The sequence below is a fragment of the Anomaloglossus baeobatrachus genome, chromosome 1 (assembly GCF_048569485.1).
Source record: "Anomaloglossus baeobatrachus isolate aAnoBae1 chromosome 1, aAnoBae1.hap1, whole genome shotgun sequence".
NCBI lineage: Eukaryota > Metazoa > Chordata > Amphibia > Anura > Aromobatidae > Anomaloglossus > Anomaloglossus baeobatrachus.
Genome location: NC_134353.1, coordinates 71,633,929 through 71,646,205, shown reverse-complemented (window position 1 = coordinate 71,646,205; position 12,277 = coordinate 71,633,929). Strand labels below are relative to the sequence as shown.

The 12,277-nt window shown below is 46.7% G+C and overlaps 1 protein-coding gene across 1 annotated transcript in view; it reads left to right on the top strand.

Moving 5' to 3' along the window:
- Positions 1 to 4,365: 4,365 nt before the first annotated feature.
- CPZ (carboxypeptidase Z) overlaps positions 4,366 to 12,277 on the top strand; it is a 115,706-nt gene continuing 107,794 nt past the window's right edge. The window contains exon 1 of the mRNA XM_075333221.1: positions 4,366 to 4,572. Coding sequence (XP_075189336.1) covers positions 4,473 to 4,572 — 100 coding nt within the window. The 5' untranslated portion in view covers positions 4,366 to 4,472. The remainder of the gene's footprint in view (positions 4,573 to 12,277) is intronic.

Genomic DNA, 12,277 nt, shown 5'->3' with positions numbered 1-12,277 from the left:
CAATCGCAATCGCACGTACCTGTCACACACTGCAATGTAACTTACGATGCCGGATGTGCGTCACTTACGACGTGACCCCGCCAACACATTGTAAGATACATTGCAGCGTGTAAAGCGGGCTTAAGAATTAAATAAACCCACCGTATATAATATTATTAAACTCTGGTATTACAAACATTCCATAATAATGAAAACTTACTGACCAATTTTTTTTTCTTCAAAAAAGCAGAAAATGGTATTAAAAGTAGACATATTCCTCTTAGTGATCCCTCCTGTTTTGACTCTTCCTTGTTCTGCTCCATCTGAACAGATATGACTGCAGCAGCCAATCACCTATACAGCTGGTGATTGGCTGCAGAGGTCACACATGTGTCCAGATGGGGCAGTATAGTGAATGTAGATGGAAATCTTCATGGAACACGAAGAATACAGAATAACTTGGAACTGGTAAAATAATTAAAAGGGATCAGTGGGGTGGATAACAATATTATTATTACTTTAATGAATTTAAATCACTTACAATGTTTTAATTTTTTTAAATTAAGTGGCTGGATTCATCTCTCTCCCTTTTGGATCCAGCAGGAGCTCGCCTTCCACCTACTGCTGATCATCAGTATTCTCTTGGTGTTTAAATACCCTTTCCTTTCTTTGGACTGGTGCTGGTGATATTTTCAGTTTCTTCAAACCTTGGTTGCAAGCAGGTGACTTGTACTCCTCTGTGGTATCATTGCTGAAAACTCTGCTGAACTTCTACCTGAGTCATCTAATGATAATTAGTTCATGCATTTTCTCCATGTGTTCCCCTTGTGTCTTCTATAGTGTTTAGTGACGATGACGAAGAGCTCATCCATCCGTTCCCTACTTAAGGCCCAGCACTAGGGATACTTAGGGTCAGGTATCCGGCTCGGCGCACAGGTATAGAACCTATCTTGTGTGGTGAGGGACCCCAGGGACCAGCAGTACGTTTAATCAGGGGTCACCATCTTCCCTTTCCCTAGACCCAGGGTTTCCTCATACCTAGTACCTAGCGTGACACCCTTTATGTCTGAAACTAAAGGGTGCTTTACACGCTGCGACATCGCCAACGATATATCGTTGGGGTCACGTCGTTAGTGATGCACATCCGGCGCCGTTAGCGACATCGCAGCGTGTGACACCAATGAGCAACGATCAACGAGCGCAAAAACGTGAAAAATCGTTGCTCGTTGACACGTCATTCATTGCAGGTACGATGTTGTTCGTCGTTCCTGCGGCAGCACACATCGCTATATGTGACACCGCAGGAACGACGAACATCTCCTTACCTGTGTCCACCGGCAATGAGGAAGGAAGGAGGTGGGCGGGATATTCCATCCGCTCATCTCCGCCCCTCCTCTGCTATTGGATGGCTGCCGTGTGATGTCGCTGTGACGCTGCATGAACCGCCCCCTTAGAAAGGAGGCGGATCGCCGGCCAGAGCGACGTCGCGGGGAAGGTAAGTCCGTGTGACGAGTGTTAGCGATGTCGTGCGCCACGGGCAGCGATTTGCCCGTGTCGCACAACCGACGGGGGCGGGTACGCTCGCTAGCGATATCGGTAACGATATCGCAGTGTGTAAAGTACCCTTATGGCAAACCTTGAAGTTCTTGTGGTTCCTTTGCAAAATCTGTAACAAAACTCTATTTATCATCTTCCAATAGGTGGCGCTGCACTAGAGTTTGTCTCCTGTCCTGGAGAGAAAATTTGAATATTTTGCAGAGGGGCATGGCAGCTATAAGTCCCCTTACTTGAAAGCAGCCAGACTGGCTTGCAAAGTCTCCATAAGGAGAATAGTGTTCCCCCATGGTCCCACAAAGCTTCTCATAGCCAGATCAGACACCCCATACTTTGCACTGACGAGGGGCAAGCACCCTGAAACACCGTGTCTGCAAATTGGGATTCTGATCTGGCATATATATCCTAATTTATATGTAAAGGATTGTTAGAAATCCACATTTAACTTTTAGGATCGCTACTTCTAATAGGTGGCGCTGCGCTAGAGTTTGTCTCCTGTCCTGGAGAGAAAATTTGAATTTTTTTATTTATCATCTAGCATTAAAGGGAATCTGTCAGCAGGTTTTTGCTGCCTCATGTTAGAACAGCATAATATAGGCAAGGAGATCCTGAATCCAGTTATGTATCACTTAGATTACTGGCTGCAGCCATTCTGACACAATAAGAATTTTGAGATGTAGCCATGGAGCAGAGCTGAGAGAGCTGTCACACCCACACTAGGCTCTCTATAGAGACTGTACATTGACACTGTCATGCTGGACTCCTGCACGTGACAGTGTAGCCTGAGCAATGATAAGGGTCCTGCTGCTTAAACAAACATAGCAAAGAAACAACAGATTGGGCTATAACAAGACAGGCATCCCTAAATTCTCTGTGTTAACCCTTGCAGCATGCTGTTTTCAGTTTACATAGCAAAAACCTGCTGACATATTCCCTATAAGAGTACGCTCATACGAACGTATGACTCATGTGAGTCTCGCATCGCATCACCCGGCACTGCCGCGCACTCTCCTGACAGGAGTGGGTCGGCTGCATGTATTTCTATGTAGCTAAGAGTCTTATGTGCCGTCCCGCTCGCAGCAGCCGAGCTGCTCGGATCCGGACCTTCCGTGGGTGGCTCGAGGGTCTCCGGACCCGGGGGTCTCGCGGTCACTTCAATCAAAAAGGGGTTTGCAGTGGTGGATGTAGGGCGTATATGTACGGGCTGAGCCGTATTTAGTTCGTGAGGCCACCCACGGTATGTGGTGAAGTTGGACATCACCGATGCAGTTACGGGGAGATGTCATGCTGCAAGTTGTTAACCCCTCCGTGGGCAGGGATGGTGGCCCCGGGACCCATTGGGATTTTGGTGCAGGGACATGGGCGACCGCAGGGTGCTGGTGTACTCACTATTGAAGGAAACACACAAGTCTCTGGTAAATCAAGGTGATGGTGGTCGGTGCCCGCAGCCGGCTGCGTTCTGATCCCCCACCCGGTTGGTGGTCTCTGTCTTTCTCCTGCACTTTTTAGAATGGTGGACTGCCTGTGCTTGCAACTTCAGGAATCCGCTCCCGGCTGGATGTGGCCTAAGGAGCTCTTGCCCGCAGATGCTGGCCCGCGGGATCTCTGAGTCCTGGCAGTGGCCTTTCACCCCCCTCGTTGGGCTGTTGTCTTCTAATAGGGACTTTGGGTGGGACAGGAACTCTAGTCCTGGCCTCAATCGGTAAATTAACCGGTTCCAGTCGCTTCTGGTTCCAGCGTCAGTGTCCGAGTACCCCCCTGTGTGCTCTGGTTTCTGAGTCGGTTCCCTGGGTCGGTACCGGCGGGCCACTACCCTGTCCCGGTCTACCTTGGTTCCACCGAGCCGTCTTCCCGGCTCCTGCAGACGGAGACCGCCGTCTTCCTCCTAGCCACTGGCACCAGAACTCCAACCCTGGCGCCATTCAATTTGGGGTATTCGCCTCTGCTGGAGCTGCACCCAGCTCCAGCCCACACTCCTCTTCAACTTGAACTCTAACACTCAACTCCAGGCTGACTGTTTCCCTGCCCCCGGGCTGTCTAGACTCCTTGGTGGGCGTCTTCCAACCACCTGGTTCCGCCCCCTGTTGTGTCCATCTAGCCCTGAGGGGGGTGACTAGAGTTTTAGTGCAGGGGCCTATCTGTGACTACCTGGCCCGGCCAGGGCGTCACACTTAGCTACATAGAATTACATGCAGCCTGAGACATTCCTGTCAGGAGAGTGTGTGGCAGTGCCGGGTGATGCGATGCGAGACTCACATGAGTCATACATTCGTGTGAAGGCACCCTAATAATGCTGATGGTTTCTAATATGGACAGAGGGGTCTTTGAGCCCTATCGGCACCTCTAACAGCCCCCTGGATTGATAGTAAGAAATCACAAGAAAGCATCTACATGTTCCATAACACAAGAGATGTTTTTACTAGACGTTGCAGACTCATCCCCCGAGCTTCGTTGTGTACATAGCAAGAATCCGTGTGCATTTTTGTGGTGGTGTGGTTACTAGTTATAGACTCGGAGCATTTTTGCTCTTGTGCAACCAAAGTCAGGGAATAGTTCGAGGGAGACATATGCATTCCCTCAAAGTAAGGAAAACATATCTGTCTCCTTTACCCAATAAGTCATAGTCATCCCTTCCTTGAACTTCCAGCAAATGCCTTATAAATCCTTATAAAGAGCCGGGAATTAATGACTCCCTATGTAGAGAGAACGCTATTGTCTCGGCATCTGCAGCCTGCTCCTAGTTCTTCTGAATATCCCCAGAACATCCAATGTAACATGACCCCAGGGATGTATTCATTGTAACACGTGAGCAATTTGGCTGCCTGGAAAGAAAGAAAGAAAAAAAAAAAAGTGTCTTGATACAGCCCAGACTCTTAGAAGTGGTGCAGACCTTCCTTGTGCTGCCTGTGCCACATCAGTCTGCTCCCTCCCTGCCCAGAATGGCAGGAGACAGGTATCCCCTGCTTGGTGGATTGCTCCTCATCATGGTGGGGGTTGTGCGCTGCTCCCCCAGCTGCTTCCCTGGAGACCGAGCCTTAGGTAAGAACATTACAAACTAGTTTTTGTTGGGTTTTTTAAGCTTCTTTACTATCTATATTTGCTTATGTGTGTATTTATAAACTTTTTACAAACTTTTTGCTTGAAGGCAAACTTTTTCTCTGTTTGTTGCCAGAGTTAAATCAAGATAAAATAATTGTAAAGTGCTGCGGAATATGTTGGCGCTATATTAAATACAAATTCTTAAAAAGTATTATAGGATAAAATGATTTGTATAAAATTATATACATATATAGAAACGTTTTATATTCATAGGCTATTTCCATGTCCTTCCTATAAACATGCATGTTTATGGTTGGCAATGTATCTATCATGGTAACAAAGGATGGGGCAGGTTAAAATCCAACATGTTTGATCACCCTCCACCGCAGAAGCCATTGGGGTACACTTTCATAAGGTTGGGGGTTTTTTTTAATAAGAAGGATCCATGACTTGTTTCTCCCGCTACTACAACAACCAAGATCCGAGTCACGTGTGATTGCTCTCCGGAGACATGCCAATATCAATTGATATCAGAAGAAGCCCATTGACTGCAATGAATTGTGTATGTTTTTACGGTGTAGACCCCTCCTTGTAATCAGGGACTTCATGGGGCTATTAACACTAGAAGTCCCAGAAATTTCGAGCTCTCCCTGAAGTCCCGAAAGAGGGTCAAATGACCCTATATGCGGGTGTCACACGGGACGATCTATCGTGCGATCGCACGAGGGATCGTAGGCGCCCCCGTCGTTTGTGCGTCACGGGCAATTAGTTGCCCGTGGCACACAAAGTCGTTAACCCCCTGTCACACTCACTTACCTCCCAGACAACCTCGTTGTGGGCGGCAAACATCCACTTCCTGAAGGGGGAGGGACGTTCGGCATCACAGCGACGTCACACAGCCGACAGCCAATAGACGCGGAGGGGCGGAGATGAGCGGGATGTAACATCCCGCCCACCTCCTTCCTTCCGCATTGCCGGCAGGACGCAGGTAAGCTGTGTTCGTCATTCCTGGGGTGTCACACGGAGCGATGTGTGCTGTCCCGGGAACGATGAACAACCGGAGCACAGAAGAAGAAACAACATTTTGAAAATGAGCGACGTGTCAACGAGCAACGATAAGGTGAGTATTTTTGCTCGTTCACCGTCGCTCGTAGCTGTCACACGCTACGATATATCAAACGATGCCGGATGTGCATTACTTACGACGTGACCCCGCCGACATATTGCCCAATATATCGTACCGTGTGATGCCCGCATTAGTCCAAACTGAATAGAACTAACTTGAAACTAAATGGTTAAACTCAATGGAAAACAACAACCTCCTGTGGTGCGACAGTAATGGCCTTAATTACAGAACAAAAGTCGGTGATTATAGGATGTTAGCTAAAATCCTTCAGGTCATTCGACTCGTCTCTGGGTTCCAAAGGTAGAAATGTTAAATGACCCCTCTCTGGGACTTCTAGTGTTTTAAAGTGGGACTTATCTTGTGTCAAAGGGACAATCGATTGTAAAATCTGTCAGGGACATGGACTTGAATATATCATGCTTACCAGGTGTGACAAGCATGGCGGAGGCATTTCAGACCAACATGAGTCTGACGCACAACAGAAACACAACAAACAAAGGTACACAACAATAGTGTTAAGCATTGGAACTAGTGAGAGGGGTAGGTGAGACACCTCCTATCCTCCCTTGCAGCTGTCCCTACTCGCCTAGCCAGTCCCTATACAGTCTCCACAAGCTGAGTCTGAGACCCTGAGAAGACCATACAGATGCTCTGGCTAGTGAAAGGCAGGTGACCCCATTACTGCACTAACAAGACACAAGGTAAGGTAAGACAAACAGTGGGGAAAATCTACAAAAAGGAAAAAGCCTGAGAATAGGAAAATTCCCCAGCAGAGCCTTCCTGCAAGGCAGCCAGAGAACAAATGAGTTTGTATCTTCAGCTAGGATTGCTGGGAAACACCTCTATTTAAACCTGAAGGGCATGACTACAAAACAGCTGCAGCTGAAAGACTAAACTAAACTGCAGGAAAAGCTGCTAGCAGCAAAACTGACGTTAACCATTTCAATGCCAAAAGAAATAAAATAACAGTTAAATGTAGAGAGCTGGGTGGTGATCAAAGGCTCCAGTCCTAAAGTTGTCACTAGTCTTCAAAAACAGGAAGATGACCATGACAGTATGTTGACCAATGGATGAAAGTGGGATCCTTTTCTTAATTCCTAAAAATGCATAATTTCCATAATAGGAACAGGGCAGTTACGTGTTGTCATACACTAAAAGGATTGGGCATGTTAAAATCCAACAGCCCGATCCATCTTTTCGCAGCATCTATCATCAGGAAAGATTTGTGACAACCCAATACACATAAGATAGACTCAATATTGGTAAGTTCAGTTGAGGTTCTTGTTATGTGTATGGCCAGATTACAAACATTGTCTCGTGAAGGGAAATTATCACCTACAGTAGATCACAAAAGTAAGTACACTCCTCACATTTTTGTAAATACTTTATTCAATCTTTTCATAGGACGACACTGAAGATCTGACTCTGTGATACAATGGACAGTGTCAGTTTTCAGCTTGTATAGCAGTGTAAATTTGGTGTCCTCTAAATAACAACACACATCCATTAATGTCTTAACAGCTGGCAACAAAAATGAGTACACCCCTAAGTGAAAATGGGCACATTGTGCCCAAAGTGTGAATATTTTATGTAGCCACTATTGATTTCAAGCACTGCTTTAACTCTCTTGGGCACTAGAGCTTCACAGGAGCCGCTGGATCCTCTTCCATCCTGCATAACATAGCGTTGGTGATTATTCGAGACCTTGCCCTTTCTCATCTTAAGTATGAGGATGCTCCACAGATGCTCAATAGAGATTAAGTCAGGAGACAATTGGCCAGTCCGGCAGTGGTTGTCTTGGAGGTATGCTTGGGGTCGTTATGTTGAATTATGAAGGGAGGGGAACATGCTCTGCTTCAGTGTGTCACAGTACATGCTGGAATTCATGGATCCCTCAAGGAGCTGTAGCTCCCCACAGCCAGCAGCACTCATGCAGCCCCAAACCATCACTCTTCCACCACCATGCTTGACTGTAGACAAGACACACTTGTCTTAGAACTTCTCACCTGGTTGCTGCTACACACACTTATCATCAGAACCAAATAAGTTTATCTTGGTCTCATCAGACCACATGCCATGGTTCCAGTAATACATGTCCTTAGTCTGCTTGCCTTAAGCAAACTGTTCATAGGCTTTCTTATGCATCATCTTTAGAAGAGGCTTCCTTCTGGGATGAAAGCCATGCAGAACAGTGTGATACAGTATGTGGCATATGGTCTGAGCACTGACAGACAGACTCCCCCACCCCTGCAAACTATGCAGAAATGCTGGCAGCACTCATACCTCTATTTTGAAAAGACAACCTCTGGTTATGACGCTGAGTATGTGCCCTCAACTTCTTGGGTTGACCATAGCAAGACCTATTCTGAGTAAAACCTGTCTTGTTAAGCCTCTGTATGGTCTTGGCCACCCTGCTGCAGCTCAGTGTCACGGTGTTGGACATCTCTTATAGCCTCGGCCATCTTTATGTAGGGCAACAATTCTTTTTTTTAGATTCTCAGAGAATTCTTTGCATGAGTAGCCATGTTGAACCTCAGTGACCAGTATGACAGTGTGTGAGCGATAACACCAAATGTAACTCTCCTGCCCCTCATTCACACCTGACACCTTATAACACTAATGAGTCATCTGACACCGGGGGAGAGAAAATGGCTAATTTAGTACAATTTAGCCATTTTCACTTAGGGGTGTACTCACTTTTGTTGCCAGAGGTTTTGACATTAAATGGCTGTGTGTTGAGTTATTTAGAGGACAATAAACTTATACTGTTATACATGGTGCACACTAACTACTGTACATTGTATCACAGGGTCAGATCTTCAGTGTTGTCCCAGGAAAAAATATAATAATGTAAGGGGTGTACTCACTTTTGTGATACACTGTATTCACAGAAAAGATATAACTTATTGGTCTATGAGGGTCCGACCACTGATTGGATCGGCAGAGCACATACTGAACCTGAACTATGAGGCTGCCAGAAAAAGCAGAGCGCAACACTGAATAGTCCTATAGTGAATGAATGGGCCGGCGGTCAGACATGTGCACTGCTGCATCCTTACATGAATAAAAGTGCCCCTCTCTGTCATTAATGACAGGTTTCTGGAGTCAGACCCCTATTATATCTATATGCTATCACCTTTAACTTGCTGGACAATTACTCTAAAGCCTGGTTTACACCTTACGATATCACATACGATATCGTATGTGATCGCACATGCCCCCATCATATGTGCGGCACGTTCAATTTGTTGACCGTGTCGCACAAACGATTAATTGCAGTCACACGTACTTACCCTTCCATACGACATCGATGTGGGTGGCGAGCGTCCACTTCCTGGAGTGGGAGGGACGTTCGGCGTCACAGTGACGTCACGCGGCAGACGGCCAATAGAAGCGGAGGGGCGGAGATGAGCAGGACGTAAACATCCCGCCCACCTCCTTCCTTCCACATTGCCGGCGGGAGCCGCAGGACACAGGTAAGATCTGTTCATCGTTCCCGGGGTGTCACACACTGCGATGTGCGCTACCCCGGGTACGATGAACAACCTGACGTTCAATTCATTAGGAATGAACGACGTGCGTGCGATGAACGTTTTACCGTTCATTCGCAATCGCATGTAGCTGTCACACACTACAACAACACTAACGATGCCGGATGTGCGTCACTTACGACGTGACCCCGCCGACACATCGTTAGATTTGTTGTAGCGTGTAAAGCCCGCTTTAGGGTTCATTCCTGAGCCGCATTTATGCTCCATCATCTTGCCCAATAAATACTTAAATCCCAGCAGGAAGAAGAAAAAGATTTCCTTTGGGAGATATTATTCTTTTTTCTATTTAATTACATTTTAATAAAAATATGAATGGAATGTTGAAAGAGTAAAAGCTTTTCCTACGTTAAATTGTCTTTTCATGGAGGAAAGAGACAAACTCTAGCGCCACCTATTGGATGTAGCAATTCTAAAAGTCAAAAGTGTCCATTTAATGAGCTTTTACATATGACTTAGGGGTACTTTGCACACTGCGACATCGCTAGCTGATGGTAGTGATGCCGAGCGCGATAGTCCCCGCCCCCGTTGCACATGTGATATCTTGTGATAGCTGCCGTAGCGAACATTATCGCTACGGCAGCTTCACACGCACTTACCTGCCCTGCGACGTCACTCTGGCTGGCGACCCGCCTCCTTCCTAAGGGGGCGAGTCGTGCGGCGTCACAACGACGTCACACGACTGGCGGCCAATAGAAGCGGAGGGGCGGTTTGAGCGGGAAGTGACATCCCGCCCACCTCCTTCCTTCCGCATTGGCGGTGGAGGCAGGTAAGGAGATGTTCCTCACTCCTGTGGCTTCATTCACAGCGATGTGTGCTGCCGCAGGAACGAGGAACAACATCGTATCTCTTATTGGTGTGACATTATGAAAATGTTCGACACTACACAGATCACCGATTTACGATGCTTTTGCGATCGTTTATCGGCGCATTTAGGCTTTACACGTTGCGACGTCGTTACCGGCGCCGGATATGCATCACTTTCGATTTGACCCCGACGATATCGCAGTAGCGATGTTGCAACGTGCAAAGTACCCCTTAGGATTTATGCCAGATCAGAACCTCAATTTGCAGACACGGTGTTCGGGGTGATTGCCCCTCGTCAGTGCAAAGTGTAGGTAACTGATCTGGCTGCATGAGAAGCTATAGTGGGGTCTAAGGGGAAAACCTTTCTCCTTGCGGAGACTAACAAACCAATCTGGCTGTCAGTTAGGAGTCTCATAGCTGCAATGCTCCTCTGAGAAATATTCAAATTGTCTCTTCAGGGAGGAAGGAGACGAACTCGAGTGCCACCTATTAGAAGTAGCAATCCTAAAAGTCAAAAGTGGCCCTTTAACCTTTCCTACTTTAGATATTTCTATATTATCCGTAGTATTTTGAAGGTTCCAGTACTGGATAGACATTAATGGAAGGAGATACACTAAAGGCCGCTTTACACGCAACGACATCACTAACGAGATATCGTTGGGGTCACGGAATTTGTGCCGCACATCCGGCCTCGTTAGTGATGTCGTTGCATATGACACCTACGAGCGACCGCTAACGATCAAAAATACTCACCTTATCGTTGATCGTTGACACGTCGTTCTAATCTCAAATAACGTTGCTGTGGCAGGACGCAGGTTGTTCGTCGTTGCTGCGGCAGCACACATCGCTATGTGTGACAACACAGGAACGAGGAACAACATCGTACTTATGGACGCCGGCAATGAGGAAGGAAGGAGGTGGGCGGGATATTCCGGCCGTTCATCTCCACCCCTCCGCTTCTATTGGGCGGCTGCTTAGTGATGCTGCTGTGACGCCGAACGAACCTCCCCCTTAGAAAGGAGGCAGTTTGCCGGCCATAGCGACGTCCCTAGGCAGGAAAGTACGTGTGACGGGTCCTAGCGATGTTGTGCGCCACGGTCAGAGATTTGCCCATGACGCACAACCGACGGGGGCGGGTGCTTTCACCAGCGATATCGCTAGCGATGTCGCTGTGTGTAAAGTGGTCTTTAGGATGGTAAACCTTCTGAATGATCCTCCATGATGGACCCATGTTCTCCTGACAATATGGGGTTCGATATTTACCAATATATATATACAGTTAGGTCCAGAAATATTTGGACAGTGACACAATTTTTGCGAGTTGGCCTCTGCATGCCACCACATTGGATTTGAAATGAAACCTCTACAACAGAATTCAAGTGCAGATTGTAACGTTTAATTTGAAGGTTTGAACAAATATATCTGATAGAAATTGTAGGAATTGTACACATTTCTTTACAAACACTCCACATTTTAGGAGGTCAAAAGTAATTGGACAAATAAACCAAACCCAATCAAAATATTTTTATTTTCAATATTTTGTTGCGAATCCTTTGGAGGCAATCACTGCCTTAAGTCTGGAACCCATGGACATCACCAAACGATGGGTTTCCTCCTTCTTAATGCTTTTCCAGGCCTTTACAGCCGCAGCCTTCAGGTCTTGCTTGTTTGTGGGTCTTTCCGTCTTAAGTCTGGATTTGAGCAAGTGAAATGCATGCTCAATTGGGTTAAGATCTGGTGATTGACTTGGCCATTGCAGAATGTTCCACTTTTTTGCACTCATGAACTCCTGGGTAGCTTTGGCTGTATGCTTGGGGTCATTGTCCATCTGTACTATGAAGCGCCGTCCGATCAACTTTGCGGCATTTGGCTGAATCTGGGCTGAAAGTATATCCCGGTACACTTCAGAATTCATCCGGCTACTCTTGTCTGCTGTTATGTCATCAATAAACACAAGTGACCCAGTGCCATTGAAAGCCATGCATGCCCATGCCATCACGTTGCCTCCACCATGTTTTACAGAGGATGTGGTCTGCCTTGGATCATGTGCCGTTCCCTTTCTTCTCCAAACTTTTTTCTTCCCATCATTCTGGTACAGGTTGATCTTTGTCTCATCTGTCCATAGAATACTTTTCCAGAACTGAGCTGGCTTCATGAGGTGTTTTTCAGCAAATTTAACTCTGGCCTGTCTATTTTTGGAATTGATGAATGGTTTGCATCTAGA